This window comes from Dioscorea cayenensis, chromosome 8 (assembly GCF_009730915.1).
Source record: "Dioscorea cayenensis subsp. rotundata cultivar TDr96_F1 chromosome 8, TDr96_F1_v2_PseudoChromosome.rev07_lg8_w22 25.fasta, whole genome shotgun sequence".
Classification (NCBI taxonomy): Eukaryota; Viridiplantae; Streptophyta; class Magnoliopsida; order Dioscoreales; family Dioscoreaceae; genus Dioscorea; species Dioscorea cayenensis.
This window is the reverse complement of record NC_052478.1, coordinates 885,056-913,054: the sequence shown is the minus strand read 5'-3', so window position 1 is coordinate 913,054 and position 27,999 is coordinate 885,056. Positions and strand designations below refer to the sequence as shown.

The window sequence follows — 27,999 nt, the reverse complement described above, 5'->3', positions numbered from 1 at the left end:
AATAAAAATAATAAGACTTCGTCGTCTCGCCGAGCGAGAGCGAGAGAGAGAGAGAGAGAGAGCGAGCGCGCGAGCGAAAGAAAGGAAGATAACGGCGAAGGAGAGCGAGGGCAGAGCTCGCCGGAGAAGGAGTTCATACGCAAATTCCTCGGCGCTGTCGCATCCACTCTGTAGATCTCTTGATCGGTGTTTCTTGGTTCGGGATCCTCCTTTAGGTAAGGAGCCATTCACCGAATCCCAATTCTAGGGTTTCAGTTATCGGGTTGTGAGTGTTGTTCGATTGGAATTGGGAAATCCATTTTTGTTTTGTTGTCATTAATTGATTTCGGTTCTCGTGTCTGAAAATCTCTGAATTAGGGTTTTGATCCGCGGAGCGGTGATTGGTCCAGGAATCGAAGGATAAAGTATGAGCATCGATAGCCCTGGAGCAGCGGTGAGGTAGGAATTCTGACCTTGGTTTGGATCCGAACTAGGGTTCCGGCGTGAGGTCCATGGGCGATGGGGGAGTTGCGTGCGCGCCTTCGCAGCTTCCAATGGTTCCTGAGGCGTTATGCGGAGCAAACGGAGCGTTCGCGTTCAAGTCCGACAAGAAGATGAAGAAGGCCGAGAGAGAGGAGGAAGCCGTGCGGAAGGGGGATTCCATCTCTGAGAGAGGACGCAAATTGGAGGAGAAGGTGAAGACGAGGGAGCTGGAGAAAGGAGAGTTTGTGCCTGACAGGCGCCGCAAGGAGGAATTGGAGAAAGGGGAGTTTGTCCCTGATAAATTGCGGAAAGTAGAGTTGGATAAGGGAGAGTTTGTACCTGATAAATTGCGGAAAGGAGACTTGGAGAAGGGGGAGTTCGTTCCTGATAAATTAAGCAAAAGTGAGTTGGAGAGGGGGGAGTTTGTACTTGATAAATCAAGGAAATTCGAGTTGGAGAAGGGAGAGTTTGTCCCTGAGAAGTGGCGAAAAGGTGAGTTGGAGAAGGGAGAGTTTGTGCCTGAAAAATGTCGAAAAGGAGAATTGGAGAAGGGGGAGTTTGTCCCGGACAAATCGAGGAAAGGCGAGTTTCTGCCAGACAAATGGAGGAAAGAGGACCTGGAAAGTGGGGAATTTGTCCCAGATAAAGTACGGCGAGGCAGTGAAGTTGAAAGAGGTCAGAAGGTGGAGTTGGAGAAGGGGGAGATCCTCCCTGATAAATGGAGGAAAAGTGAGTGGGAGCATGAACGCTCACCTGAGGATTTTCATAGGAGAAAAGATGTTGTCCGTGGTGAGAATGATCACAGAAAGAAGCCCTCTTTGAAGTGGGAGAGCGGCACACATGAGAGGGATTTAAAAATTAGTTCTCGAAACACTGATGATGATTTGTGCCAACCCAGGTATGATCACAGCAATGGGAAGGTCCATGGGAAGGAGCACTTTTCAGGAAACTTGTGGAAAAGGCATGGCTTTGAATCTGAGACCAATAGCCGCAAGCACCATGGTGAGTTTGGTGACTATCCAGGGTCAAAGAGCCGGAGGATTTCAGAGGATGTCAATCGTTCAAATTATACGGAAAGGCAAGGCAGAATTTCATCTTCTTCTGTGTCGAAAATGTCATCAACAAACAGGTATGCTTCTTCCAGGCACCATGAATCAGCTTTGCCATCTCGAGCAGGCAATGATAGGCAGGTTAGGAGCCCTGGGCTTTCAGAACGATCACCACATGAGCATGTCCGCCACCATGATCATCGTGAACGGACCCCAGGATATTCAGAACGGTCCCCTCATGACCGGACTCGACACCATGATCACAAGGACCGCAATGTGAGTCACTCGGAACGATCTCCATTTGAACGAGTTCGGTATCATGATCACAGGGAGCGATCGCCTCGTGATCGAGGACGGATGCTTGATCACCGAGAGAAGAGCAGGAAGAGTGGAGGAAATGAAAAGCAACCAAACATTCGATGTGATGATAAAGTGAGTAGGAGGGACTCTGATGGAAAAGATAGTTACAAGAGCTCAACAAAACTACCAAGTAATTCTAGCATTACTTCTGAGAAAAGTTCTGATGATAAGTCAAACAAGGAAAAGAAGTCGAGGACTTTAAGCTTGGATCATGGAGAAACCCTTCTCCCTCCTCCACCCCCGCTTGCTCCTCCTCCTCCACCCCCTCCCCCTCCTTCCCAGCCTCATGTTAATGGGATCATTGAAGAGCAACCGTCAATGGAGGAGGATATGGATATATGTGATACTCCACCTCATGCAATGTTGCCTTCTAATTCTGAAAATGGAAAATGGTATTATCTTGATCATTTTGGTGTGGAGCAAGGACCATCCAGGTTAGGTGATCTGAAAAGTCTTGTAGAAGAAGGGGTGCTTATTTCTGATCACTTGATAAAGCACTCTGATAGTGATCGGTGGGTAACCGTTGAAAATGCCACTTCTCCCTTGGTGCCCTCCAACTTACCCTTTATTGTTTCAGATGCTGTGACTCAGATGGCAAGTCCTCCACAGGCTTCTGGAAATTTACTGGTTGAGGCAGGAGACGTTAGTGAGGAAGCAGCCATCCCAGCAGTGCAGCAGGACTTGCCTGCTGTCTGTAGTTCTCTTTCTCTTGGTGTACTAGAAAATTTTCAAATTGATGAGAGAGTGGAAGCCATATTAAATGGCTATAGTATTATTCAGGGAAAAGAACTAGAGACTATTGGAGGTAATTCCTTTTATTTATCACTCATCTGCACATTCAGTCACCAACTCACCCTGAGCATTTGAAAAATTTTTCTGTGCAAAGTTTTTTGGGTAGCATGTTATCATAACTTTTTACTGATTCCTGGTAACTTATGTCACTGCAGAAGCATTGAACACAGTTTTCCAGCACGCAGATTGGGAGAAATGGGATCAGTCTGAAGGTATGAGAGTTGAAGGTGTCAAGTTGGTTGTTTTCTTCCCATTTTAAGGTTCTTTTAATTTAAAATACCTGTTGCTATTACCTATACTTGTCCAGAGGAGCTGAGAAGTTATCCCAATTTTAAGGTGCATTGAAATAACAGAAAATTATTCGAGTGTAAACATATGGAGTGAGTTACTGAGTGCACTTAGGACAGTTTTTGATGGGGAAGTGATTTCAGTTGTGATCATTGCCCAGGCTTTTTGCTGGCTGGCAAATTTGTCATTTCTGGACTTTGACGGTTTTGATATGCATTTCTTTTTTTGCCTTGAAATAAACTTTAAATGAGAACTTGAAGAACATCTGATCAGTATCTTAAACATATTCTCATTTTCTCTGAAGAAAAATTAAGTTGACTATTCAATGTTCATTTAGTTTTTTTAGGAACACCATGTTCTTTTTGGCAGTTATCGTGGCAAATTGAGGTACTTTGTTTTCTGTCAGAATATGAAAATGTCATTTAGAGTGGATTGTATGTGTGTGTGTGTATTGTTTTTTGGATCTATGCTTCATACTTTATTTATTTATTTTTCCTTTTTAATCATAAATGCATGATGTTCCAAACTGCAATGCAGATTTTACAAGATCACGTTGTCGTCCTAGTGAATTGAACATTCATTCAAGAGGCGAAGTTGTTGTGAAAGAAGCTTCTGAAATCAGGTCTGGTGTGCTCTCTGAGGAGTACTCTTTTCTCAATGTCGATCCTAGTTACTGGTTTGCGGGACGTTGGTCTTGTATGGGAGGTGACTGGAAGAGAAATGAAGAAGCTGCTCAAGATGGATCTTACAAGAAGCGACGCGTTCTAAACGAAGGTTACCCACTTTGTCAGATGCCAAAAAGTGGTTATGAGGATCCTCGCTGGCTGAGAAAAGATGATCTGTACACCCCTTCACGCATCAGAAAACTTGATCTACCTTCATGGGCTTTCTCGTGGACAGAAGACAAGAATGACAATAGCAATGACACGAGCAAATCCATGCTTGCAAGCAGACCATGCCAAGTGAAACCATTAGCTTCTAGGGGTACTAAAGGAATTATGCTTCCTGTTATTAGGATAAATGCATGTGTTCTTAAAGACCATGGTTCTTTCGAACCTCGCTCACGAGCAAGAGGCGGTGAGCGCCAAACTCCTAGGGCATCTAGGTCACAGTCTGTTGGTGGTGATAGAAAATCAATTTCCGAGGCTTCCTTTCCCTTAAGGAAGCTTCATGATCGTGATTTGCAAAGCTTACACAAGTGCAGGACAATCCTTAATGCTCCTAGAGACCATGTTTACACAGTAGATGAGCTTTCATTACATTTGGGTGACTGGTACTATTTGGATGGCGCTGGCCATGAACATGGTCCATCATCATATTCAGAACTGCAAGAGTTAGTTGCAAAAGGTACTATCATGAAGGAAAGCAGTGTTTTCCGTAAGGATGATAATATCTGGCTTCCAATTAGTGACAATGCAATGGTCTCTGGTGCTATCCAGAGCCAGGAAGAAGAAATTACCTCAAGTATGAATTCTTCTTCTGATACACTTCCTAAGTTGAAGGAATCCAACAAGAGTGTGGGGGCTGCTTCTCTTCCATTTCATAATTCATATCCTCAGTTTGTTGGATATACACGGGGAAAGTTACATGAACTTGTTATGAAATCTTTCAAGAATAGAGAATTTGCTTCGGCAATTAATGAGGTTTTGGATCCATGGTTAAGTGCAAAGCAGCCAAAGAATGAAACTGATAAACATTTCTCATTCAATTCTTCTATAACTCGGAGCTCTGTTATGCTACCTCACAATTTGTCTGTGGACAAGTTCTGGAAATCGGGTAAGAAATTTTTTTTTCTTTGGCAAAGTTCAACGTAAATGCATTTTCTTGTGTACATTCTGCAAATGAAATTTATGCTTAGGCTATTGCTTTGATTTTGACATTTCACTAGCTTGCTGTCATCAATGTTTGCTAATCTGTATTTAAGATCTTAAGGATTGAATCTATCAGTGGGCTTGAGTGGAAAAAGAATAATTTTGGAAACAAGATTTGAGAGAAAAAGGAAAATATTTATATAGCGTTTTTGGTGAAATAGGCAGTGTCAGCACTCAGATGGGGTTTTAATTTTTCCTTGATACCTCTTTGATTTTCCATAATATTGCATTCAAGATATATTTTTTGGTCAGTGTTAGTATTTTCAGTTATCAGACTTGCCACTCATGCTTTTGAGACATTCTTTGGTATCTTCTCTTCTTGGACCTCTGATAACTTATTTCATTATGTTAAATGCAGAGGATGGTGTAGACAATGTTCGTGCTGGGAAAAGGGCTCGACTGCTGTTTGATGAAAATGGTGAAGAAATCAATTGCGAAGAGGATCTTATATATGGTCAATTGAATGGCTGTGCTTTTGAGGATATATGCACTGAAACAACATTATTTCCAGTTTGCAATATCAGTTCTCAAGCTGAAAATGAGAACTGGGGTCTGCTTGATGGTCGCATTCTAGCTAGGGTCTTCCATTTTCTGAGATCAGACATGAGGTCACTTGCCTTCTCTGCTGCTGCTTGTAAGCACTGGAAAATTGCAGCCAACTTCTACAAAAGTATATCAAGATGTGTTGATCTGTCATCTGCTGGTCCTGCTTGTACTGATTACATGTTTCGTGCTGTTATGGTATATTCTCTTATTTAATCGTAGCTTTTAGCCCACTATAGTTTGACTATGTTTGTTTTATGTTTTGACTCTGAGTCTCTTTGCTTGGCTTTACAGAGTGGTTATGACAAAAAGAACGTGACATCTGTCAACTTATCAGGTTGCTCCAACATTAGTGCATCAGTACTTGAAGAAGTCCTCCAGTTATTCTCTTGTATAAATTTGGTTGACATCCGAGGATGCAACCAGTTCAAGGACTTGAAATTGAAATTCCAGAATGTGAAATGGTTGAAGGATTATGGTTTATGCAGTGCTAAGAGTCTTGAGGATTCTCATTCAAAAAAATCAGGAGCCTTAAGCAAATAAATGAGAAGAGTAACTATGCTTCAAATTTGGATGGGAAAGATTCTTCAAACTACCCTTTCCGGCAGAGTGATTATAAGAGAACTAAGATATTTGATGCTAGAAAATCTTCCGCCCTTCTATCAAGGGATGCACGGATGAGGCAATTGCTACGCAAGAAATCAGAAAATGTATACAGGAAAATGGAAGAATACATCTCCTCTAGTTTGAAGGACATCATGAAGGGGAACAGATTTGAATTCTTTAGATCCAAGGTACTCTTAAAAATTCTTGGCCTGACATTGACATGAATAATTCCTGTTTCCTGTTTATAAAACTCTTGGGTCTTTTGTCCTTTTGTCCTTATAAGTTAATGCTTTCATTGTTCAGGTTGCATTAATTGAAGATAGGATGACTAAGGGTTATTATGTTCGTCATGGTTTGGATTATATCAAGGATGACCTCAGACGAATGTGTCGGGATGCATTCAAGTAAATCTTTCAAACTTATTGAAATACAATACATTAGCTGTTTTTGGTGCTGAAAGTGATTGTGAATTATCTATGTTGCTAATTTGCTTGAAACCATTTCATGAATATGACGGCATGTACTTTGTTTTCCAATGAAATATGGCTTGTGACATTGATTGTGGACAGTTTGTGCTTCTTTACAGATCTAGAAACCGTGCTGATGCTGCAGATATGAAGCAAATTGTCATGTTATTCAACCAGTTGATCAAAAGTTTGGATGGAAAACCTAAGTCATCCAATGAAAGAGATGATAAGATAAAAATGCTTAAATATGATTCAGATGATGCGCTCAATTCATCAACATCGAAAAATGGGAAAAAGCCTTATAAATCCTTGAACGAGAAGAGATTTGTTAGCGGTAGTACCCACACATCCTATGGTAATGGTGGGACAGAATATGCTGCTTATGATTTTGACCGTGAAACTAGAAAGAGCCTCTCAAAACTGAATAAAAGGGATATGGATTCTGAAACTGATACATCTGATGATCATGATGACGACCTCTTTGAAGTTGCCAAGGGTGAAAGTGAAAGTACTGATTCAGATACCGAAAGTGACTTGGATTTGCATACTGGTCGTCTAGACTATATTAAAGGCAATGGGTACTTTGTGGAGGATGAGGGCTTTGATTCAGTAAATGATGAACGTGAATGGGGTGCCCGCATGACAAAAGCAAGCCTTGTTCCCCCAGTTACTAGGAAATATGAAGTTATTGATAGATATCTGATTGTAGCAGATGAAGAGGAAGTTCGACGGAAGATGCAGGTAGCTTTGCCTGAGGATTATGCTGAAAAACTCCTTGCTCAAAAGGAACAGCACTGAAGATTCCGACATGGAACTTCCTGAAGTTAAGGAGTACAAACCTAGGAAGGTGCTAGGGGAACAAGTTTTAGAGCAAGAGGTTTATGGCATTGATCCTTATACTCACAATCTCCTTCTTGACTCAATGCCAGAAGAATCAGAATGGTCTCTCATTGATAAGCACAAATTTATTGAAGAGGTATGTCTCAATAAATGTTGATCATGTTGCTTCTTTTACTTGTTGCAATTATGGAAGTCATGTAGCTGAGTTGAAATGATGTGTCAGGTGCTTTTGCCATCCCTGAATAAGCAAGTTAGGCATTTTACTGGTACTGGAAATGCTCCAATGGTTTATCCTTTGCGACCAATTTTTGAAGGAATTCAGACGGCTGCAGAAGAAGAAGGCAACCTTCGCATTGTGAAACTGTGCCAGACCATCATAAAAGCCATTCACAACCGCCCTGATGATAAATATGTTTCTTATAGAAAGGTGTTCATTTGCCATACTTAAAAAAAAGTTTGTTTCGATTCAGGATTTTTGAGCATATATTTACCAGCTAGTTTTCATTGCATTAGGGGCTTGGAGTCGTTTGTAACAAAGAGGAAGGATTTAGTGAAGATGACTTTGTTGTTGAGTTCCTGGGAGAGGTATGGAATCTGGAATGCTGCATATTCAAATTATTATTGATTTTGATACAATACTTTATCTCTGAGAACTTTTTAAAGCAGGGTATTTAAATTTTGGATATCATTCCATGTCAGTGAAAGCTTGAAAATTTAAAATTTTGATTTTTAGTTTGAGAGGAGATAAGATTGTCAGAATTACCATGTGGATTATGAATTGGCCTGCAAATTATTACAGTGTTCTACAGCATGGTATTTTAGCCATTATTATATTCTTGTTAAAATAGGAGTCTGTAAATAAATTCTTAGTAAACTTTGAAAATTTTATATAGCCCCCTTCTTTTTTTGTGCTTATTGTGGGATTCCTATAAAGTTCATATGTTTCAACTTTACATGATCACCTGATTTTACTGTTGTAGTGTTTAAAGCTAAAATTAATGTAACACTAACATATATGTGTTTCATAAATTTTTAGGTGTATCCAGCTTGGAAATGGTTTGAAAAGCAGGATGGGATCAGGTCTTTGCAGAAAGACAGTACGGATCCTGCACCTGAGTTTTACAACATATATTTAGAGAGACCAAAGGTTTGTCATCATTTTGCTTTCACTGTTGTGCTCGTCTTATTTCCAATTGGATGCGTTATATAGACATTCATTATTCACTTCTCTATGGCAGGGAGACCGTGATGGATATGATTTGGTGGTTGTTGATGCTATGCATAAGGCAAATTATGCAAGCAGAATATGCCATTCATGTAGGCCAAACTGTGAAGCAAAGTAAGCTCTGTAATGCTATTCTTTTACCTCCTCACAGCCAGATCTGTAGACCAAATGTTCCATGCCCTATTTATTATCTTGGTATTTACTTGCCATACCGACAGGCCATTGCTGTTGGTTATCGTACATGTTATATGTGATACTCAAAATACAGTTGTCTGAAATAGATGTTCAAATTTACATTGTTTGAAATATAGATTACTTGTTTGTTCAGGAACAAACATGTTTTGAAGTACTAACTGGTTCTATAATTAGTGCTTCACTTTTTCTATTTGTGTATATGTTGCTTGTTGCCTCTGCATCACTCACAAAGAATACTCAAATTTACCATTGCTTGTCTGCCAAGTGTTGTGTTATAGGTAGACATGAAAATATTTTTATCATAGAATCTTCTTGATTCAAGTGGCAAGGCAAACCTGAGTTTCTTTACCAGTGAAAAGTGGTTTTTTTTTTAACTTTTAGTCGAGGAATTTTTATCCTTTTATCCTTATTGTTTCTTCTCATCTGATTCTATTATCTAATTATCTGATGCTCTATTGTTTATTTTCATTCAAGTTTTCTAGTAAATTTATTTGTTTTATCCAATATTGTAAGTTTGTAACTGCCAAAATTTTCAAACAGGGTAACTGCTGTGGATGGTCATTACCTGATTGGAATATACTCTGTGCGGCCTATTGGTTATGGCTGAAGAGATTACATTTGATTACAACTCGGTAACCGAGGTATGCGACTGCTATTTGTTGAGGATGCTCTTCAAACATTTCCTTGCTTTGGTCAGATAATATTTTGACTCTTATCCCGCTTGCTCTTCTCTTAAATAGAGTAAGGAAGAATATGAAGCCTCAGTTTGTCTGTGTGGTAGTCAAGTTTGTAGAGGAAGCTATCTGAATTTGACTGGTGAAGGGGCTTTCCAGAAGGTAAGAATGTCAGAACATCATTTGTTATTTAATTGAAAAATCAGACATGTTTGAGCAAGATTACTTATCAAAATCCCTTAATAATATGCAACCTCTTGTATCTCAGCAACCTTTTCTAATTATTTCTTAAATGGCTTCCATCAAGATCATGCATGCATTATTTAACTTGGTAATTACTAACATGATTTCAAATGTGGCAGGTACTAAAGGACTCTCATGGTATGCTTGACCGGCATAAATTGATGTTAGAGGCTTGTGAAGCAAATTCTGTTTCTCAAGAAGACTACATTGACTTAGCGAGAGCTGGTCTAGGCACTTGTCTGCTTTCTGGCCTTCCTGAATGGCTAGTTGCATACTCAGCTCATTTGGTAGTTATTTTTGTCTCTCTATCTTATTTTTCCGACACTTTTTATATTTGATGGTTGACGGTCATTTATTTATCATAAATGAAGGTGAGGTTTATTAATTTTGAGAGAACAAAACTTCCGGGGGAGATTTTAAAGCATAACCTGGAAGAGAAGAGGAAGTTCTTTCCTGATATTTGTCTTGATGTTGAGAAAAGCGATGCCGAGATTCAGGTAAATTTTGATTGATCTTGTGATATAGGGAGGATTTCACTGTTAGATGAGTTTGTGGGTTTAAGTGAAAATGTAGTGCTTTAATTTGATTTCACATGTTTCTATTTTTTTTGTATATTTTCATTATATATGTAATTTTCTATTTGTGTGACTGTGTGTTGCTGTGGGAGTTTGATTATAAATTTTTAACCTTTACTTTTTTTGATGAGTCAGGCTGAAGGTGTTTACAATGCTAGGCTCCAAAACATGGCTCTTACTATTGACAAGGTGACTGCTTCTTTTGTTATTAGCTTTTTTATAGTTTGTTGCTGAGAAGAGCTGCTTAGCTGGCAATAGCTGTCATATTCATTCGTGAAAAGTTTTCCTCAAATTGCTGAACTTCTATTCTGTCTGCAGTCATTTAATTAACTATGTCATGAAGTCTTGAAAAAAGTCTTGATTTACAGCAGTAAATTGTTATTGTTCCTGATTTCAAGGCCATCAAAGATAAGATACCGAATTTTTGATGAAATACGTATATGCCTTTTCTATTCAAACAATTTTCCTTTATAAAACCTAAAATAAATCAAGGGAACATGACCTAGAGGTCCTTGGCCAGTTCCAAAAGGGCCTTGAGTTCCCTACAAGTTTTCCCGTACCCAATAAATCTCAATTTTTAAAAACAAATACCTTACTCATCCCTAGTTTATGTGGTTTATATAAATGAAGCACTTGAAGTCTTAGCTGCAGTTCAGGGCAACAGTCTCACCTGTTTATTCTTTGCAGATCTTGTTAACTTTTTGTCTGATCTAACTACTTGTTTGTCTTTACTTGATTGTTGCATTATGTGCTTGTGATTGTTGATATTCTAAAGAGGATCATGGCTATTATATGTCAAGCTCATCTACATGATTTTATTATCTCACTTTCCTCTAAAGCTGATCCTATACATCCAGTGTTATTCACAATTTCACCTCAATTGTACCTGAAATGTTTTTAATGTCCGGTTCTACAGGTAAGATATGTCATGAGAAGTGTGTTTGGAGACCCTACAAGTGCGCCTCCACCATTGAAGAAGCTCTGCCCTGAAGACATATTTTCTTTTCTTTGGAATGGGGAAGGCTCATTGGTTGATGAGCTACTTCAGTGTATGGCTCCACATGTCGATGGGAACGTGCTCAATGACCTCAAGTCTAAGATTCATGCTCATGATCCATCAGGTTCTGATGATCCCCGTAAGGAACTGAAGAAGTCTTTATTGTGGTGAGCTTTTACTGCTGAAAGATTCCTCCTGTTTGTTTGTTCTTCTGAAGTATGCAAAGTGCAAAATTGAATCACTGTTTGTGTTCATCACCCTCTAGGTTAAGGGATGAGCTCAGAAGCCTTCCATGCACACATAGGTGCCGGCATGATGCTGCTGCTGACTTGATCCACATGTATGCCTATACGAAGTGCTTCTTTGAAGTCAGGGTAAGTTTCATACTGTGGTTTCTTGTAGTGTAGTTTTGTTCTTAATCTTTAAAACTGACTTGAGTTAAATTTCATTCCTTTTGCAGGAATACAAGACTGTCCAGTCTCCCCCAGTTTACATCAGCCCTCTTGATTTGGGTCCAAAATATGTTGATATCGATGGGGTCAGGCTTTCGTGAATACTGCAAAACATATGGTGAAAACTATTGTTTAGGACAGCTGATTTATTGGCATAGCCAGACAAGTGCAGATCCAGATAGCAGCTTAGCTAGAGCTAGGAGGGGATGCTTATTAATGCCTGACATATCCTCCTTCTATGCCAAGTCTCAGAAGCCATTAAGGGAAGATGTCTATGGTCCGAGGACCTTGAGGTTCATGCTTTCCAGAATGGTGAGTGCTTCTCAGCTAACCATGGTCCATATCACTATGGTTCATTAGTTTCATCCTCAAATATTCATTCGACATTCTCCACAGTAGCATAACCTTTTATCTTTACAACTTTATTTACGTGATTAATTGACAACAATTTACTTAGTTGCAGACTATATATTTCATTTTCATATCTACTTTAGTGAATAGTTCATGCAACTAGTTTGATTAATGATATTAGTTATTCCCATTACCTCCAACTAATGGACATACAAGTTTTGTTAGTGCTCTTTTTTCTTTTCTCTCTAGCTCTCCTCTTGTCCAAGTAATTCGTTCTTTTAAAACTCACACGTGAAATTGTGGATCAAGCTTAGCAATGCTTTTTCTTCTGGTAGTATCTTTTTAATTCAAGTGAGTCCCTGAAAACCTTGGATAGCCTAACTGAAATTTGTGGGTGGTTGTCACAGGAGAAACAACCTCAGAGACCTTGGCCCAAGGATCGGATATGGGCGTTCAAGAGCAACCCGAGAATTTTTCGGGAGTCCAATGCTGGATGCTGTGATGAATAAGTGCCCCCTGGATAAGGAGATGATGCATTGGCTGAAAAGCAGGCCGAGTGTACATCAAGGTGCGTGGGATGGTTAACAGCTTCAATCTTTATTTCTTTATATTCCTGATTCCTGAATGATAGATAAGATTTACTCACCCAAGTCGTTCCCATTCTATTGGCTAACTCCCTTCCCAAACGCTGGCATTGCTGATCACTTGATCAAGTCCACAGCCTACTCCCCCCTCTGTACAGCGTCCTCTGTAATTTGTATTCATTATTGGGTAGCACAGCATTGGTTTTAAGTTAGATGTCATTTTGATTTTTGCTTACTCCCAAGGTTGCTCATTCATTTGTACAATCTCATGTTATTAACCAGAAGTAGAGAGTTGCATGAGCATGTCTCTCCCATCTTATTTCCATGGGAATGCTCTTCTGAAGCTTGCTTGTTCCATTTCTGTGGAGAACTCTATATTCAGCTCCTCGTAACAATCATTATTTGTTCTATTCCACATGCGTGAGAGGCCAATTGACATTTTGTCAGCAAGTAATTGGCTTGATTAGATGTGCTTTTCACATAGATTAATATTGATAGCAGTTTTAATTGGATCTGCCATTTAACCAATCTTTTGAATCACTATTTTTTTTTTTTTACCCATTTAATGTAGTGTGTTAATTAAAACCATGCGTTAGTTATAGATGCTGATGCATATAAATATGAAATTTTAAAATTTAAAACATATACAAACAACCCCGAGAACAGGACTCATTGCCGTTACTGCCTGCCGTTTTAACACACTTGGTGACAAATTATGGCAGAGCTAAATCCGTTGCTGAAAGGCTCATGTCCTCCCTTCATTACGTATTTACGTTCGAAACCGTATTCCCCCCTTTACTCCATAGTCTCCATTCGTGGCAATCTCGTAAATTAACTAACCAACCTTGGAAGAAGGAGGAGAACAGGTGGGGTCCTCTGGTTGCGCGCCAACAACACGTCAGACATAACGCGACAAAAGGATCTCTGCAGGCGCCAGTTCCTCTAATTGGTCCCTTGTCATTTTCCCATTTCCCTCCATGCCCTCTCACTCAAATAACGATACTGCCACACAGACTTTTGCCACATATTTATTAAAAGTTCCGATAATCAGTGGCTTTGTTGTAATTCCCACCAACTTCAACTCCTCTTTTTAATCTTTGGTGTTTAGCGCAACGTCTTCACTGCCCGAGTCGCCATCCCTATTCACCCACAGCGCACGTGCACGCCGCACGTCCGACAATCGTGTCAGGCTTCCCCATCCTCCACCGCCCGATTTGGTTATTTTCTAATCAAAATGCTATGAATCAACGGGCAGATATCGCTGAACGCCTCCTCCCGTGCTGTTTCTATAAAAGAAAAGCCAAGGCTGCAAGGCATCATTGCGCCAGGATGCAAACCGTCCAAAAGATCCATCCATCGTCCATCGTGATGAACGCATCGGACGATCAGGATTCATTAAACGTAAGACAATATATGAATGAAACAAAAAAACGAGTAGGGGAACCGGCAGGTGCCGGTGACGAGCATACGTTGCAATCATATGCGGATGGTGTTGCGCCGCCTGCCAAGCCAGCCATGGAGAACCGTCATATAACGTCCGTACACCCCTCCTCCCCACCGGGCCCCACGCCACCATTCCCAAATATCGTCCACGTGTCCACCCACTCGCCCTCTATAAAATAAAACCGTTATAGAGAGTAGTGTAGTGCTTCACTTCATCTCCTTCCTCGCTGCGCTCCCTATTAGGGTTTTGAGAGCAGGAAAAATGGAGCGACATCTACGCACTAGGATCCTCGTTTCCCCGTCTCTCATGGCTCCTATCGCTGATGAGGGTTTCCCGACTGTCTCCATGGCTTTCAACGCCGGGGATTCATCCTGCTTCGGCTATGACCACGGGAATCTCCCACCGTTTCCGGAAAGCCTCGCTTCTATGGATCCCAGTCCCAAGCTCAAGGCTCCTAAGATCGAAACCATGCTTAATGAGAAGCAGCGCCGGTTCCATGGATTCACAGAGCTCCCCGATTACCAATCCCTGGAATCGCCCAACCTCTCTTCAGTCACCGCCGAGTCGTCCCACAAAAGGTACCGATCTCCTCCCCTTGCTCCCCCTTTTCCGAAAACTCCGTCGGAGATGAACTTCCAGCTGAATGCCGGTCTAAGGCCCTCAGTGGTGCCGAGGAGCGACATTGCGAGATCGAGGCGAAACAGGATCAGCGATCGTACCCAGATCCTACAGGGGCTGATGCCGTGGGAGAAGAAGATGGATACGGGGACAATGCTTTTGGAGGCGCACAAGTACGTCCGATTCTTAGAGGCCCAGGTCACAGCCCTCCAATCCATGCCGGTCTCTTCCTCGGGATTCAACCCTTCACCGGTTCCATGCCGTGCCGGTGGTCTAGACGTGCTGAGCCGCCAACAACTCCTGCAAGTCATGGTGAACTCCGCGCCAGTGCAGGACTTCCTCTACAAGAAGGGCTTCTGCGTCTTCTCAGCCGAGCAGTTGGCCATGCTTCGCCAAGTCATCCAGCGCCGCCCTCAAATCCTCCTCCTCCTCGACTCCAACTCCAACCACAGTGAGTTATCCTCTCCTAACTAATACTAATCTACAAAAAAAAAATTTTTTTTAAAAAAAAAAACCCAAAAATCTTAACCTTAACTACAGTGGATGGTTTTCAAATTTTCCTTACTTTTTTTTTTTCTCAAAGTTTTGTCAAGTTTAATGGTTTTTCTTTTTCTTTTCTTTTTTTTTAAAAAAAAAAGAAAAGAAAAGAGAAGAACAATATAACTTCTAAGTGAAAGTATTGATGCTTTTGTAGCAGAGTCAGAGATGGTGTCCACCACCACCGCTTTCCAGTGTGTGTTTGGTTGTTTATAGTTTTTTCAGTAATGGCAGCATTGTTTGCTTTTCTTAAAATAGTAATACAAGATACATATAAATTTATTTTACATTAAAAAAAAAATAAAAGCTTCAAATAAATTCATAGATTAACAATGAAATTCCAGTAAAAGTAAATCAATGCCATGCGGAGGCTGAGATCAAGCTCCTTCCTTTCCAACCCAGCAACAATGCACCATCCTTCTCAACCAGTGTATACTTATCAGAGTAACAAGCCATTAATTTTTTTATAACTGAGTTCACGTATGAGCTAAGAGGACACTGCTTGAAGCCAGCCATACAAAGCCTTAACCTCCATTTCCCCAGTAATTCATGTCTTTCCACTCTCTCTTTTCCCTCACAAGCTATCATATTCACTATGTCCTTTCCCATACAGTGCTGTTCCACACCTATCCTTTCCTTGCTCTCTCTTGCAAGACTATCATCAATGGACTCCATCATTGCTGAGTAGTAATCCATTGTCTCTGTGAACCTTGTCAAGAATGGAGATGTATTAGTGTTTGATTCTTGCTCTACCAGTGTCATCACTTTCGGAGATAACCTTTTCACCATCCTCAACAAACCATCTCTCGGGTTATTCACATCCACACTCTCATCCGGTGTATGGTGAAGCTGGAGAGTGAAATTCACTGCCAGTGCTTCCCCTCCCCTGATCTTCAGCATATCTTTAGTTACCACTTCACAGGGCACCGCCAACGGATTGAACTCAAATGGGATATTGAATTTCCTAGACATATCATGCAATATCTTCCCAACAAGTTGCAGATTGTCTCCCTGACTGATTCCTGTGATCCTTACATGTGGTGGACCTCCCGGTCTCGCTGCTAATGCTTGTATCAATGTAGTCCATTGAGTGCCTTGAGCTATCTGAAAATCAATTATGTGGATTCGATCCTCTGTTCTTAAAGCTTCTGCAATTGCTCCATTAGCAGCCATGTAACCGAATTTGAAGTAGGGACACATGTCATATAATATCCGCATGCAGTATAAGAGCTCTCTGCTGCTATCTGGTTCGTGACATTTGAGGCCTTTGTAGATGTTTGTGCCTGATTCTTCATGCCTGGCTACCAGACCTTCCAACATATAAGCACCGAGACGCTGAATGGGATCGCCGTGGATGGAAACCACACATCGAGCTTCTTGAACTAAGTATTGGAATTCTTCGATTCGGTCATCTGACATTGCCTCTGCGCACTTGATCAGCAAATGCTTAACTCCATTGTGTGGGCAGCTGTCTGGAAATTGTTTCAGTCGTTTGTGAGGGCGAGCCTGGGGTTGAGAGTTTATCAAGGTTTCAAGATGAGCCCATGTCTTTGTACTTGTGGTCATTGGTTGTTCATCAGTGTCTGGAGCCATGAGAACAGTCTCCAGCTCTTGAAGGGCATGCCTAATGTCCTCACTGGTAACTTGGGTACTATCTGGAGGATGAACTCCTACAGGCATGGATGGGCTTTCTCCTGTTGAACTGTGGCCGGAGAGAGGAGAGTTTGGTGATCCATTGAGATTGAATTTCAGGGAATTTAATGTCCATTCAGAGAATACCGGATTGCTTATGGATGTCAAGTCATAGTTTATGACTGAATCAGTGGTGTATCCATATCTGAAAAATTGTTGTGAGTCCATTCTAAGCTATTATAGCATCAAATTCTTTTGAAAAAAGTCCTGCATGATCAAAAGTACAACTATAACAATCAAATTCAATTTTTTTTTTTTTAATTTTCTTCTTATTTTAAAGAAAACGAGGTTTGATTCTAGTCATAAAAATTATAAAAAGAAATTAAATAACTTTGAATTTCTTAGATTCAATGGTCTCAATTGTATGACAAGGAAAACAAACAAGAAAGTAGGAGAGAAGAAATTGAAAGCATTTCCAAAACAACACTTAGGAACTCCTCCCAAATCAATCATCCATGCAACGTATAAATAAAAATTCAAGGAATTTAGCACTACAGTACTCCATCCAAACACAGAGTTCACTCACTAATAATTCGTTTCCTAAAATTAATTTTTTATCTCTTAAAAATTCAGAGAAACAAAGAAGACCTTGTGTGGTGGCTCTATCTTCATGAGCAGAAAAACAAGCTGAGAATAGAAAAAGAAATTCCAATATTAAATCAAATAAATGCAATTATAATCTATAAAACTCACCAATTTCAGCAAATATATATATATATATATATATATGAATATTTTTCTCCTCGCCTTGCTATTATCGTTCCCCTGGTCTCCAATTTCCACGCAGGTGGTGATGCTATATTTGAGAAGCCAGAGGGAACCTTACGGAGTTAACCCCGTTATGACACGGCACATGGAATTCCACGTCTCATCTGCTTCTCACTTTTGACTCATTGACACCTCCGTAACGGTCCACGCCGACCTGTCATCGGCCACGTGTTATCAGATCCTTCAAGTTACCCTTCTCATCCAACGGCCATCCTTCATCCGTCGGCCACGTGCTCAATTCCCTCGTGTTTTGAGGAATCCACGTGTGGACTCCATTAGTTCACCAAACGGCGGGTGTAGTGGATTCTCGTCCTTGATTTAGTGTCCACCGTTGGATTAGATTTCAATTGGTGCCGACCCAATACAAAGAAATAAAGCACATGATTCCTAAGAAAAGAAGAAATAAGAACCACATCCAAGGTCTTAGATCAAAATCGTTTTCAAAATGAAACTTGGCTCAATTTATTGCCACCCAACCCAACCCTATTTCATTGATCTCATTGTCGAGCATAAAGAACATTTGGCCCAAGTCAAGTGGGAAATATTTCCATTACTATCAACCAATTTCTTGAAAATGATGTTTCATAGAGTACCACTTCATCACTCTACTCCCATTTCCTTTTTAAGTTCAATATTTCAAATAACATATGAGTTTTTTTAACCACTTAAAATATATTAATTAGAGACAAAAATCATTACAAATACAATGCATATGAGACATACGATGGAGCCTAACAACAAATGATAAATTTTTAATGGTCTTTTTATAACTTTTTAAACAATAGTGGCTTTTATTGACTAGTCACCAAAAAAATTTAGAATGGTATTTGCTGCTCCTGAAAATTTAATCTTTTTTTAATTAATTTATTTGAGATAATTAAATTCTCACACTTGAAAATATAGTTCACAAAGCTAATACATTATTGACACTTACATGCGTACTTTGTCACAATGCGATTGAATCAGGATTTCATCTTTTGATTAACTAGCCCTTCATTCGGCAAGTATGGCTATACTATGCTGAATTCCTTAGTTATTATTTTTTTAAAAAAATATATATATAAATAAATGTAAAAGACCAGGCACATGTCAAAGCCCAGATGGTTGGGTGCCCCCAACAGCAGAAGGTATAGATTTCAGGAAATGACAGCCTTTTAGTGATCATTCATCGATCTTTTAGACTGTGTATTTAAAGTGATTACTCTGTTCCTCAATAGGGGAACGCCCACTAATTGTAGGCTAAGTCAAAATTGGGTTTGGCTGTTGTCCCAGCATCCTCTGGTTTAACATATAATATTTGTATGTGATATTTTTAAATTATGATTGAAATCCTCATTTCACCTTGGATCTTGAGTGAAAACTTAATTTAGTTTTCCCAAAACTCACCAACCAAACACAATACCATGGACACTAATTTCATGAGAATTCAGACCATTAAAACCAGAATTAACATTGTTATACTAAGTTTTCTTTTCTTTTCTTTTCTTTTCTCTTTCTTTATTGGAGTCTTTGTGTGGAATTAAGTGGAGATTAAACACTGTTACACTTGAGTGAGTGATTGAGTAAACTTTTGGAGTGGGAAGTGGGAACACAACAGATCGTCAGAATAAATACTGCAAATTTGAGTGGTGGTGAAAAAGTCCCTTTCATTATCCTTTCATTTGGCATATAGACTTTTGTAAGCTCTCTAGAGAAAAAGGACCACATGCTCTGAAGGCGACATGCTACTAATTCACCAGCCAAATAGTTTTTAGACATGATATAGGTACCAAAAGGGACTAATAGCATTTGCAGTTCAAAAAGCTAAACAAAAAAACCCAAGTATACAAAATGGCTGAATTAGTTAAGGTTTACAAATTACCACAAAGCATGGTAAAAGCGCACGAGTATTAAGCAAGTAAAGCTCTTCAATGTTGGCATGCAGACCAACTTTCCCAGCTAATGAATCAAACCCTGATTGAGAAGTGACTTCCTGGATGTTATCAAGAGGTTTATGAACTCTCCCAGCAATCACTCTACAGACCAGCAATGCTTTTCTGATGCAACGTTCATCAGCATCTTCATAAATCTCAACAGACTCAAATGCTCTTCCACTTGTTGAACTTGTGAAAACACCAACTCCTCCTTTCATTTCCTTCTTTGCAGAAAAACCATGTCTTATGATCCTGCACACATCACATTTCTCTAATACACATAGACTTGATGAGCCATTCATGCCTAAAGAACAACCAATTGTGGTTCCGTAGAAGCGTAGTAGTTCATTGCCATCTGCTAAACAACGAGGGTGCTTCTTTGGTAATTTGCTTGCTCTGTTCTTGACCATTTCCCGGTATTCTTCAAACCGAGCAAGTGTTTTCTGCATGTTGTGAACCTTTAACACTCTCTCTATTCTTCCAAAACTGTTCTCAGTTTTTAACCAACTTGTCCTGCAGATTATCTCAACAATCCTTCTTGAGGAGTCACCTTCTACAAGTTCAGTAACTGGGTGTAGTCAAATGCAGAGATGCATACGTTTATTAGCTTTTCAAAATCAATAGAAAATCAATCAAGATGGAACATTGATTACTAAATCAATCAGAATAAATCTACTGAAGTTTATAAAATGGCATTTGTAAAATGGTTCTGACCTGCATGTTTGGAGACATGGTGAGCTTCCAAGGCCTCCCATTTGGTAAACAAGTCCCCACACTTGTGGCACATGACAACAGGAGAAGGCCCTTGAGGAACAGGGGCTGTGGGAATGACATTGTGAGGTTGATGAACACCAACACCAAAAGCACCATTGCCAAAGACTGCTTTAGAGAGTGAAGAAGAAGACCCCACAAGGGAATGAGCCTTCCTAGAAGGAATGGGATTGTTATACTGCCCTCCAGGGCCTGGTGTGCCAGGTCTAAGGGTACCCACATAGTTGACATCAACTCCACCCTCATGACTCTCATGGTAAGATCCAAAACCAGTAATTTTAAGCTCACACTTTGAGTTGCTGAGAATCACCTCATGGGTTATAGGATTAAGAAACTCATTGCTCCCAATGGACCTTGGACTGCAAGTTGATGGCCTTTCCAAGTGCCTCCTGCTTCCATGGATGACATCTTTGAGGTTGGCTATGGATCTAGAGCACCCAGACCTGCTTCCTTTCTTTGTTAAACATGGTGCTCAGTTGCTGCTTCCTTGACTTTGGCTCATGAACTTCAGATGGTTCAGTCTTGCAGTCAAGGGACTTCCTCAGAGATACCCATACTGTAGGCATCTCTCTTTCTCTCTATCTGTTCTAGTTTCAACGCTCTATAGAGTTCTTCCTATCTGTTTGCAAATTTTTGAACTTGAGAGAGACAGAGAGACAGAGACAGAGACAGAGAGATGACAGTGTGAGTTAGAATAATATTACTACAACATTCAAACTCTGTACCGTTTGCTCTCATGCATCACGTTTAGGAGTGAAGAACTCCATAAAAGCTATTCATTTTTTCAGAAGAAACACAAGTCCAGTCACATCTAAACATCCTATAGCTACTCCTGGAAACTAAAAATGCTAATAAATCTACAAAAAAAACGTGAAGTTTGAAACACTGAAAGCACAAGACAAAGAGCCATAAATGAGGTATCAGAGCACTTGGCAAAATTGTGAAAAGGACTCACCACCACCAGAGCTGCAAAATTTTGAGGCCTTAAAAACCTACAGGCTTGACTTCCCAGAGAAAGGAAAAGATATGGTTTTTGATAAGGATCCTTTGGCTCATAGGCACCATTAAAATCAAGTCAATGGTAACAATAGAATGGTAAAAACATGGTAAACTAAAAGATAATCTTAAAAGATACTGGAAATGACAGGTTCATGCTTACTAAAACATTACAAAAACAATAGCCATTTTGTCTTTTCTTGTGGCATTTATATTTTCTTTACTATTAAATATTGGCTCTTCTTCTTGAAATTGGAGCAGACCTCTCTCTGACTTCTGAGAAGAAGACTAATAAATTTTCTTTTGTACTGGAAAAGAATCTCCAACAACAGCAGTTACAGCATGCCTTGTTTGTGCCTGAACTAGGCTTTATGGGCATGGTTGATTCTCTGATTATCATATATATATATATATATATATATATATATATCATACATATATATATATTTTAATTTTTGATATACCATCGTTTATCAATTTCCTATATATAAAAAAAAATCTGCAGGAAATGTTTTTAATGTTCAGAGATCTAGGCCAGTAGGCCTTTTAAAGAAACGAACTCCAAAGTGAGTAGTGTGCGATTGCAATGAGGCGAAGAGCATGGTGATTAATGTTGATTACTTGATGATGAGTTTTGAATGCTAACTTTGAAGGTGCTTTTACATTTTGAACTTCCAAAAGGCAGATTATTAGATTGGAGTTTGTACCACTTATAATGTTTGATTATTCATAAATTTTGGGCGCTTTTTTTTTTATCTTAATAAAAAAGTTTGCAACTATATAAATACAAGGTTTTATAAGAAAAAAGAAATTTGAAAGGCCTAACCAAAATCACTTGATTCAAACAAATGACCGTTTGGTCTATTGGCATCGGATCTCTTGAGTAGGGTGTTCATCTCAAGTGTCAATGGCTTCCCGAGTTCGATCCCCATCCCGCGCAAGATGAGAGCATGATTCGATGGTGAGCGTGGCTCCTCCACGTATTTGTTTTTGAGTTCCAGCACTTGTTGCCATCAAAACAAACACTTATTGCCCTTGAATATATATATATATATATATATTATTTAGTAAAACTCTAAGCTTAAGAAACATTAACCTTCATGAGAAAAAAAAAAAGCATGACAAGGTTGGTCCTCTCTGATTATTTTACAAAACAAAAACCAGAAAAAATGAGTTTTAAAGTGATATACAAACAAAACAATATTTTCTTCTATCATTCCATGTAAATAATTTGACTACCGCCAACGACTTGGTTTATTGGCATCAAATCTCTTGTATAGGGTGTTTACATTAAATGTCGAATGTGGCTCCCCGAGTTCGATCCGCATCTCACATAAGATAAAAGAGAGCACGGTTCGGTAGTGAACGTTGCTCCCCCACCTATTCGTCCTGGGTTTCGGCATTTGTTGCCTTTCTAAAAATAAAATAAAATAAAATAAAATAAAATAATTTGACCACCTCTAGTGACAATTATTGCTTTCTTGAATAAAAACATTGGCAAGATAAAAACAAGTACATGACTTTCTACTTCCACTTCATTAATCAGTTATACGAAAAACAGGATTTTTTACCATCACAATTTTTTTATAATAAACTCTCAATTCACACTACTGCAGAAAGAAATGGTAAAATTTCAGTCTGACAAAATCTCTGGCTCCTCACAAACAAGACAAAACATTCAAACAGACACATTTGGACAAACAAAGACTAAAAATGATTAAGCTGTTCATCACAGCATTCACCATTATCAAATTATACTTATCACAACCCCCCTCAAGATCAAACAATTTCCACAGCAACCACCCCCACAAATCAACTAACTAAACTAATAATACATCAAATAAAAGATTAAACAAGTTGTATTTTTTCTTAATCTAGTTATCATCATCAGGAGCAGACTTGGATGACCCAGCACCAGTCTTCTTCGGAAGGAGAAGGTTGTGAATATTGGGCATCACTCCACCATTAGCAATGGTTACTGTACCTAAGAGTTTTGAGAGCTCTTCATCGTTCCTGACGGCCAATTGAATGTGCCTCGGAACAATCCTTGTCTTCTTGTTGTCTCTTGCAGCGTTGCCAGCCAATTCAAGAACCTGAACATAGGGCACAAAGGAAGAGAAAAATTAGTCCCAAAAAAATCAGAACCAATTCCTTAAATTAAAAGAAGCGAACTTTTCAAGCAACCAAACAATTTCGGATACACAAAACTGAACAATGAGGCGATACAAATGCTTTCTTTCTCAATTACTAAATTTTACAACTGAATCTTTTTCCTTGACTTTATGATTATCAATTTGAAAATCAAGACGAAACCCTAGAAAAGGCAATTCCACAAATAAGCAAAAGAATGAGGTATTGGGAATTGGAAATAAGCAGTAAGCTATATACCTCGGCAGCAAGATATTCGAGAACAGCGGCAAGGTAGACGGGAGCCCCAGCGCCAACACGCTCGGCATACTTGCCGGCCTTGAGGAACCGTGCTATCCTACCCACAGGGAACTGCAGACCAGCTTTGCTGCTCCTCGATGTCGCCTTCTTAGAAGCCCCGGATCCAATAGCCTTGCCTCTCCCAGCCATTGCGAGAAGGAAATCTAGGTTTAGGGTTAGGGTTAAAGAGAAAAAAATCGAGACTTTGGAACAGAGACTAATTGATTTGGGGGAAATCCTTGGCGCTATTCTGATATTTATAGGAAATCCTTCGTTTAGATCCAGCCAATTAGAAATAATCCTACATGGATCGTAATCTTTCACCGTTCATTTCTTAATCATGGACGGTTGGATGCTTTCGAGTGGTGGATTCGATTTGCGCGATCACAGCCGTAAAAAAGGCCTCGAGACTCGTATTGATAAAAAGTTCTTTTTTTTACATACAAACCCCTCATAAAATGAAAAATGGATAATTATATAAAATCCCCTTAAAAAAACATTTGTATAAACAAAAAGATTAGGGACTTGTAAAGCCTGCAATTGAGCTTTGGGGTGTGACTTCCCTTTTGTTCTTGCTCTCTTCCAGCCAACCTTTTGCAGAAACAGATACATAATAAATCACACAGAAGAATCCATGAACAAAACACAAAACTCCTCCAATTGATAGAAAATGCCTTCTGCTCAAACCACAAGAAACTTTTGATCTTGAATTTGCTGTGGCTGCAATCATCAGCAAACTGAATCCAACTCCAAAAGTCACCCTGAAAATATTTGATTTTTTTTTAATTATTATTATTCAGTCAAGGAAAATCAAGCCATGTAATTTTTTTTAAGATACCATAGCATCAGGAAAGTGATTGCAGCTATTTGCTGGTCCACTGGTGCTCTTTTGAATTTATCTTTGGAACAATAACATACACAACCACCAAGGATGTTAATCATGGTATGAACAACAGCTAAAAGCACTACTGCAGCTATGCCAAGATTATAAGCTTGATGAACTGTTTGCCTGCACTCAATAAGAAAAGCCTTGTGGTGTTTTCCCTGTATCACAACCATGTTAGTATGTATGTATGTGTGTGTATATATATTAATGTTTTCATTAATTGATCGACGTAGCATGCATGATAAATGATAGAGAAATACCTTGTTTTGAGCTATCTCAGCTTCTATTCCAAGTATTCCGGCGACTATATCAATGGTCAAGATGAATGAACAGATGATGATGGCTCCCGTTTTTGCCATTTTTATATTTTGTTTCTCAGGTTTGATAGATTGGTTGGAGAAGTGCTCAGGGAGATATACTCTAGTAATAGATGTCTTGTTTGTGATGAAAGAAAAGAACTCAAAAGCAAAAGCGAAATCTTAAAGTGGAGAGCATCAACTCTCAACACCATGAGTCGTTGAAAGTTTTGCGCGTCTTATTTTTTTACTTTTTTTCCTTTCATCTTTAATCCTTTTTTTCTAATCAAGTAAAAGCTTAAAAAGAGAGCAAAGCAATGGCCAATTAACACAAATGACTCTTCTCAGGTCAAGGGGCTTCTCTCTTGTTAATTTTTCTTTCTTTTGATGATTACTTTTTGAAGTAGATTTACCGTGTTAATCACAGTGTTGATCATAACTGTAACGGAAATAACTGTACTTCAGGTCACGAAAACTTTGGTGATTGATCATTGTCCTGTCCTGTTTGCTTATCACTATACCATGCTTCATTTGGAAGTAATTTGATTCTTGTTTTCTCTCTTTTTATCATTTTCAATCATGATTTGAAGAACTTCAATGAACTCTAATTGATCTAAGATCTAATTACAAGAAACAATTTGGTAAGTACAACAAAGAAGAAAATGGAGAAAATGATAACATGAAGAGGAGATGTTTCAATTCTTTCTTTCAGTTTCTTCCATTGATGCAGTAGCCAAGACAAAATATGCTACGCAAAAGGCTCCATGAATGAAGCATAATATGCCTCCATTCGATAGAAAATGAAGCTGTGAAATTCTGCACGGAAGTCTTGCCCCTGGGGAATTATCTATTGCTGCAATTATCAACATCACAAGTCCTCCAAGAAAAATGAACCTGTTGAGTTATGCCTTTAGCTAGTTAAGTTTATACCATGACAACAAAATGTCAACAGTATAAGTAATGGGCTTGAAGATTACCATGATAAAATCAAGACAACAAAAGCCATTTTCTTGTTTCTTGATGATCTCTTAGACTTATCCATGGAGAAGACAAAGGGGCAACCACCAAAAACAATAGCAATGCCATGAGCCAGTGACAGCAGAACTGCAGCAGTAACACCTAGTATGAAGGCCTGATGCACTGGTTCTTTGCATCCAAACACTAATTTTCTCAGGTGTGTGGACTGTAAGAAGGGGCAATTCACATGGTTGACAAGTGAAAACAAATACTGAAGAAATGCAGTTTAGTAAGTACCTTGTTTTGAATAATCTGTGCTTGGATTCCGATAAGACCAGCCACTATGTCTATGAGCACAATCAAGATGCATACAAGCATGCCTCCGGTCCTCTCCATTTTATTCAAGATGGAGAACTGAATAATTTGGGTTCTGGTGGATGGTTCTTTGATAGAATATAAGAGCCAAAAAGAAAAGATCAAGACTAATGTGTCAGGATAAAGAGAGTTTTAGGGTCATCAGTGTGGAGATGCGCTTTGTTGTTTGTTTATTTTAATAAAAATGGATAAATCACATTCATTGATATAAAAGTACAAAGCATAACTGATATAAGAAATGATCGCTGAGATGCTTGCTTTGCTTTTTAAACAGAATTTGATTCTTTTGTCGCTTTGGTTGCTTTCTATTCATCCAGTGTGCTTCAAACCTTAGTTGACATTGTATAAATCAAGAAAAGTAACACAACAAGCAAGGTATAAAAGGAAAAACACAGAACACGGAGAATCTTAGTTGCATTTATTCCATTGAATCTGTTTTGTCTTAATTATCTGGACCTTCTCTGCAAAATCTCAGAGCATTGCTTGCCATATTGCTGCTGCAAAACTGCAGATCAAGATACAAGAATCCATGAATTTAATTGAAATCCTTTTTAATGACTTGCTAATCATTAATTAAGGTTCTAATAAAAGTCTCGCTAGGAACAGCAAGAAAGTAAACAAAACTATTAACTTATGATGCTTAGGATCTCCAATCAACATGGAAAAGCCTGTGGCATTTTATGCATAGGATGAATTGGATTGTAATTATGTCCAGTTTGCTAAAGCTTTCAATTCATAATTTATTATGGTTGGGCTGGCAACAGGAAGCTTTGCTTGTTAGTCATGGTTAACTATCCAAGCTAAACAAGAAGTAAGGAATAAAGCAAAACAAATACAATATTTTAATACTAAGATAATATTATGGTATCTTCTTTGTTTCCTTTTTTTCATTCTTATAAAGCACCACCACTTCTTCCTTCATTTGAGTTACATCTTTCAGTGATCAATAACCATTCAAGAATGTGGAATTTGAAGCTCTTGCTTCTGTGCCTTTCTGTCATGATCACTGACATAGTTGCAGGTGTTCTGGGAATAGAAGCTGATAAAGCTCTACAAAAGGTAATGGCTAATAAGCTTTTAGTTGTTACATGGGTTAAATGAGATTCTAATTACTTCTATTGCTTTGAATCCAATTACAGGGTACTCATGTCTGTCCACCTAAAAAAGCAGGACCTGCATATAAGCTTGGTATTGCTTCTGCTGTTCTCGTGGGACTGACTCTAGCAATCAGTGACTCCTTGTCAAAGAGCACTAAACCACATACTTTGTCCGATTCTACAAGGTCATCACCAGCCAGGACGGTGGCTACTGCCACCTTTTGGCTCTCATGGTAATCATCATCAATCAATGGATAATCTGTTTCTACGTTGCAACATGATAACTGAGATTAATCACTACATATATATACTTGTTCATTGGACAGGGTTGTATGTGTCCTTGCAATAATGTTTCTTGGCATAGGTGTGTCCAATGATTACCCAGTCTCACATATCCCCTGCTCATTCTCAAAGTTTCACTTCCTAACCGTTGGTGGAGTTCTCTGCTTCGTTGATGGTGTAATTTGTGTAATTAATCAGGTGTCTTCTGCTTCAGCAAATGCTGAAGCCTGAAGGAGAACGTTCGCATGAAGAACAACCACATCCATCTACGGCATTGGAAGTTTTCTATCTGTTAATAAAAATGTGGTATTATTAACTATGACAATAATAATATTCTATTTCATTGTACTCTACTTTGTAATGGTG

The 27,999-nt window shown here is 39.1% G+C and overlaps 8 protein-coding genes across 9 annotated transcripts; 3 read left to right on the top strand and 5 right to left on the bottom strand.

Annotated features, from left to right (window-relative positions):
- Positions 1-25: 25 nt before the first annotated feature.
- On the top strand, positions 26-12,989 carry LOC120266912 (histone-lysine N-methyltransferase ATXR3). The gene is given in 26 exon segments (XM_039274566.1): positions 26-215; positions 358-2,676; positions 2,819-2,875; positions 3,489-4,727; positions 5,181-5,563; positions 5,660-5,881; positions 5,884-6,159; positions 6,275-6,375; positions 6,558-7,221; positions 7,223-7,414; positions 7,502-7,705; positions 7,792-7,863; positions 8,315-8,425; positions 8,517-8,617; positions 9,239-9,302; positions 9,304-9,339; positions 9,439-9,534; positions 9,735-9,902; positions 9,987-10,112; positions 10,326-10,379; positions 11,107-11,354; positions 11,453-11,561; positions 11,648-11,716; positions 11,718-11,951; positions 12,398-12,463; positions 12,465-12,989. Coding segments are annotated over 25 exon segments (7,188 nt in total). The 5' UTR covers positions 26-215; positions 358-491; the 3' UTR covers positions 12,576-12,989.
- Positions 12,990-14,279: 1,290 nt separating this feature from the next.
- Positions 14,280-15,110, top strand: LOC120266783 (transcription factor bHLH117). The gene has a single exon (XM_039274442.1). It carries the CDS (start codon positions 14,280-14,282, stop codon positions 15,108-15,110), a length of 831 nt encoding a protein of 276 aa, XP_039130376.1.
- Positions 15,111-15,324: 214 nt separating this feature from the next.
- Positions 15,325-17,632, bottom strand: LOC120266326 (chitin-inducible gibberellin-responsive protein 1-like). Its single transcript, XM_039273947.1, has 2 exons — positions 17,559-17,632; positions 15,325-17,072 (listed from the first exon to the last, which is right to left on the bottom strand). Exon 2 carries the CDS (start codon positions 17,031-17,033, stop codon positions 15,528-15,530), a length of 1,506 nt encoding a protein of 501 aa, XP_039129881.1. The 5' UTR covers positions 17,034-17,072; positions 17,559-17,632; the 3' UTR covers positions 15,325-15,527.
- Positions 17,633-19,335: 1,703 nt separating this feature from the next.
- Positions 19,336-21,328, bottom strand: LOC120266627. The gene is given in 4 exon segments (XM_039274270.1): positions 19,336-20,114; positions 20,261-20,769; positions 20,771-20,936; positions 21,273-21,328. Coding segments are annotated over 3 exon segments (1,260 nt in total). The 5' UTR covers positions 20,884-20,936; positions 21,273-21,328; the 3' UTR covers positions 19,336-19,476.
- Positions 21,329-22,924: 1,596 nt separating this feature from the next.
- On the bottom strand, positions 22,925-23,976 carry LOC120267904 (probable histone H2A.3). The gene is made up of 2 exons (XM_039275580.1): positions 23,702-23,976; positions 22,925-23,406 (listed from the first exon to the last, which is right to left on the bottom strand). Exons 1-2 carry the CDS (start codon positions 23,888-23,890, stop codon positions 23,188-23,190), a joined length of 408 nt encoding a protein of 135 aa, XP_039131514.1. The 5' UTR covers positions 23,891-23,976; the 3' UTR covers positions 22,925-23,187.
- A 125-nt stretch (positions 23,977-24,101) lies between these two features.
- On the bottom strand, positions 24,102-25,047 carry LOC120267902. Its single transcript, XM_039275579.1, has 3 exons — positions 24,887-25,047; positions 24,579-24,784; positions 24,102-24,501 (listed from the first exon to the last, which is right to left on the bottom strand). Exons 1-3 carry the CDS (start codon positions 24,983-24,985, stop codon positions 24,258-24,260), a joined length of 549 nt encoding a protein of 182 aa, XP_039131513.1. The 5' UTR covers positions 24,986-25,047; the 3' UTR covers positions 24,102-24,257.
- Positions 25,048-25,530: 483 nt separating this feature from the next.
- LOC120267797 lies at positions 25,531-26,395 on the bottom strand. Of its 2 annotated transcripts, none has more exons than XM_039275481.1 (3): positions 26,177-26,395; positions 25,900-26,105; positions 25,531-25,816 (listed from the first exon to the last, which is right to left on the bottom strand). In XM_039275481.1, exons 1-3 carry the CDS (start codon positions 26,273-26,275, stop codon positions 25,618-25,620), a joined length of 504 nt encoding a protein of 167 aa, XP_039131415.1. In that variant the 5' UTR covers positions 26,276-26,395; the 3' UTR covers positions 25,531-25,617. The 2 variants fall into 2 exon arrangements, with proteins under 2 accessions (XP_039131415.1, XP_039131416.1); XM_039275482.1 differs by having other exon boundaries at positions 25,900-26,068; positions 26,177-26,383.
- An 804-nt stretch (positions 26,396-27,199) lies between these two features.
- LOC120267968 lies at positions 27,200-27,999 on the top strand. The gene is made up of 3 exons (XM_039275648.1): positions 27,200-27,313; positions 27,394-27,584; positions 27,678-27,999. Exons 1-3 carry the CDS (start codon positions 27,215-27,217, stop codon positions 27,862-27,864), a joined length of 477 nt encoding a protein of 158 aa, XP_039131582.1. The 5' UTR covers positions 27,200-27,214; the 3' UTR covers positions 27,865-27,999.